Source organism: Protobothrops mucrosquamatus, unplaced genomic scaffold (assembly GCF_001527695.2).
Source record: "Protobothrops mucrosquamatus isolate PMUCROS unplaced genomic scaffold, P.Mucros_1.0 scaffold12641, whole genome shotgun sequence".
Taxonomy (NCBI): domain Eukaryota; kingdom Metazoa; phylum Chordata; class Lepidosauria; order Squamata; family Viperidae; genus Protobothrops; species Protobothrops mucrosquamatus.
In genome coordinates this window covers 3,857-6,664 of record NW_015398417.1, presented here as the reverse complement: position 1 = coordinate 6,664, position 2,808 = coordinate 3,857, and the positions used below count along the sequence as shown (strand labels likewise).

General features: G+C 51.3%; 1 protein-coding gene across 1 annotated transcript in view; it reads left to right on the top strand.

The window, feature by feature from the left end:
* Nucleotides 1–761: 761 nt before the first annotated feature.
* LOC107301430 (NHS-like protein 1) overlaps nt 762–2,808 on the top strand; it is a gene marked incomplete at its 5' end in the record, with an annotated part of 5,077 nt that continues 3,030 nt past the window's right edge. Inside the window, 2 exons of the mRNA XM_029287120.1 lie at nt 762–897; nt 1,219–2,802. Coding sequence (XP_029142953.1) covers nt 762–897; nt 1,219–2,802 — 1,720 coding nt within the window. The remainder of the gene's footprint in view (nt 898–1,218; nt 2,803–2,808) is intronic.

The window sequence follows — 2,808 nt, the reverse complement described above, 5'->3', positions numbered from 1 at the left end:
AGGTTGTTCCACTGATTAATTGTTCTAACTGTCAGGAAGTTTCTCCTTAGTTCTAGGTTGCTTCTCTCCTTGATTAGTTTCCATCCGTTGCTTCTTGTCCTGCCTTCAGGCACCTTGGAGAATAGCTTGACTCCCTCTTCTTTGGGGCAGCCCCTGAGATATTGGAACACACTATTTCTTCCATCTCATTTTGGGTATTTTGTTTGTGAGTGTTGCACGTACAGGGAGTCCTTGCTTAGCAGCTGCCTCGTTTGGTGACTACTGTTCTCAGCAAGAGTGGTAATGGAAAAAAAGCAACTTTGTGACCCGTCCTCTCATTTCACGGGTCTGTAAAGCAAAGGAAAGCTGAAGTAAGATTGAAAATACAGTCAGGGTTTCACTTAGCAACTTCTTCCCTTAACGACCAAGTGGCTGGTTCCAGCTGTGGTCATTAAATGAGGACTGCGTGTAATGTTAGGACCACATTTGTGGTCCTATCACCATCAGCATCTAATAAATTCAAACTCGGCACAGCAAAAGCTTGAGATTTTTAGAGGATGCTGGTGGGTTTTTGTCCCTCCATTCCTGTCACAATTACACACCTACATGCAAACCATCTCTCTGTTGAAGCCAGCTGGGGAATTCTGGGAATTGAAGACCACCCATCTTAAAGCTGCTGAGATTGAGAAACACGAGTTAAGGTCATCTGCCTCTCCTGACTGTTGTCATCTTCTGGGCTTCCTAGTCTTTGCTTGGACCACTGAATCTCTTTTTTCTCGGTTCCAGGGCAGCCGTTTGCTCGACACGCCAGCGCACGGCACTCCTTGTTCAATACAGAGACCGCCATGAATCCCAAGTCTTTGCTACGCCGAAGACGGACCGTGATTGGTTTCCCCCACCTCTCTCTACGTGATCCAGGTGACCAACTGGTGGGGCAGCTGTGCTCCCTTGCTCTTTTGGTTTTTGCTGGTCAGTCGTAAAGATATGTATTTTATTTGTTGATTTAAAATATACGTCGCAGGCTAGGGTGCACCCAAAGCTGAATAAAAGGCTCTTTTCTTTAATCGGCGCCATGTTGTGTATCTAAGCAAGGTACTGGCAGCTTTTAAGACTTGTGGACTACAATTCCCAGAATTCCCTGGCTGGCTTGAACAGACAGAATTCTGGGAGTTGAAGTCCACAGGTCTTAAAAGAGCTTCTCTACTCTGTTTCATCCTTGCCTTTCTAACTCTTCTTTAGGAAATAGCAATGGGCCCATCGTCAACCCACCGGCCACCATAGCTGAGTCCATCTCTTGCAATTTTGTCCCTGATGTGGTCAATGGAAGGAGCTCCACTCGCCAAGCCCGGTCTCCTCAGTCCCGACCACAGCTGAGAAAGACCTTCAGTGATCTCGGGGGAGTCCTACAGGGACGAGGTTGCCAAATCCAAGCAGGCCGTGCTGAGAACCCCAAGGTGATGTACGCCAGCCCATTGTGCAATGGTCCCAAAGAGGACTCCATCTTCTCTCCTGGTTGCAGCACATCCTCCTTCTGCTACACCAACTCTTCTGTGAGCCAAAATGAGGTGGCGGCAGCAGAGAGCGCGTCTCAGATGTCTCCTTGCACACCCAGGGACACTCCAGAGGCAGATCAACTTTCTTCTTTCTTCATTAGCCAAGACAATATGGCTGGGGTGAATGAGTGTGGGACGTTTTGCACTTCTCCAGAGTCCCCCTTAGAGGCTGAGGGAAGCTCGAGGTGTGGAACGAGAGACGTCAAAGTCCCTGCAGCCCTTGTCAACTCAAGTGAAGAGGAATCGTCCCAACTGGAGAGGGAGAGAATCATGTGCAAATTCCGTGAGAGGTCACTTTCTGTCCCTACAGACACAGCCTCCCTGTGCTCAGTGGACATTGGGGGCAGTGAGACCTGTGGCCTTAGTTATCCCAGTGCCAGCTCGGAGGGGAGCACCAGCACAGACAACATCTCCCTGGCTCTGGAGCAAGAGGCCCGAAGGCAGCGCCGACAACGAACCAAGAGCATCTCTCTCAAGAAGGCCAAGAAGAAGCCTTGCCCACCCATGCGCAGCGTCTCCTTGATAAAAGAAGGGCAAGTCGGCGAAGCAGAAGTGAGTGGTGAGGCACTGCCCCAGGATCAGAGACCCAAAAGTCTTTATTTGCTGCCCGATGCACAGGTCCACAGCAAAGTCCAAGGTGATCCAGCAAGGGAATTGGAGAGCAGGCCATATGCCCAGCAGGGCTTTATGCCTGAATGGAATTCTGGGGATCCTTATTGCTCCTTGTCCGGATCCAGCACTGCTACTGGGACTACTGTAATTGAACTGTCCAAGGTATGTGGTAGTTCTGAGTCCCTCCCATCTCCTTCCGTCTCCCGGGCCACCACCCCATCTCACCTCTGTGCTGACATGAGTCTGAAAACCTCTTCCCCAGGGAGGTTGACAGGGCTAATGTCTCCCTCCAGTGGCTACTCCAGTCAGTCTGAAACGCCAACCCCAACCGTTCCAACATCCATGGTTCTGGGTCATGCTCCTCACCAGAGTGGACGGACAAGGCCCCTTGTGCCGGAGAGGAAGTCCTCCCTACCCCCTGTTTCTCCTATGGAACGAAGCCCCAAGTCTCGTCTCTCCTTCGACCTGCCCTTTGCCCCACCAACACACCTGGACCTCTCGGGCTTGAAGATCTCGCACAAGAGCAAAGCCAAAGTAAGCCGACACCACTCGGATTCTACCTTTGGAGCCAAGTTGGGCCCGAAGCTGAGTCCGGTGCAGCCGGTTATGCCCATGGTGACCCAGCTAGACCTGCGTTCTGTCCGTTTGCGTTCTGTCAGCCGAT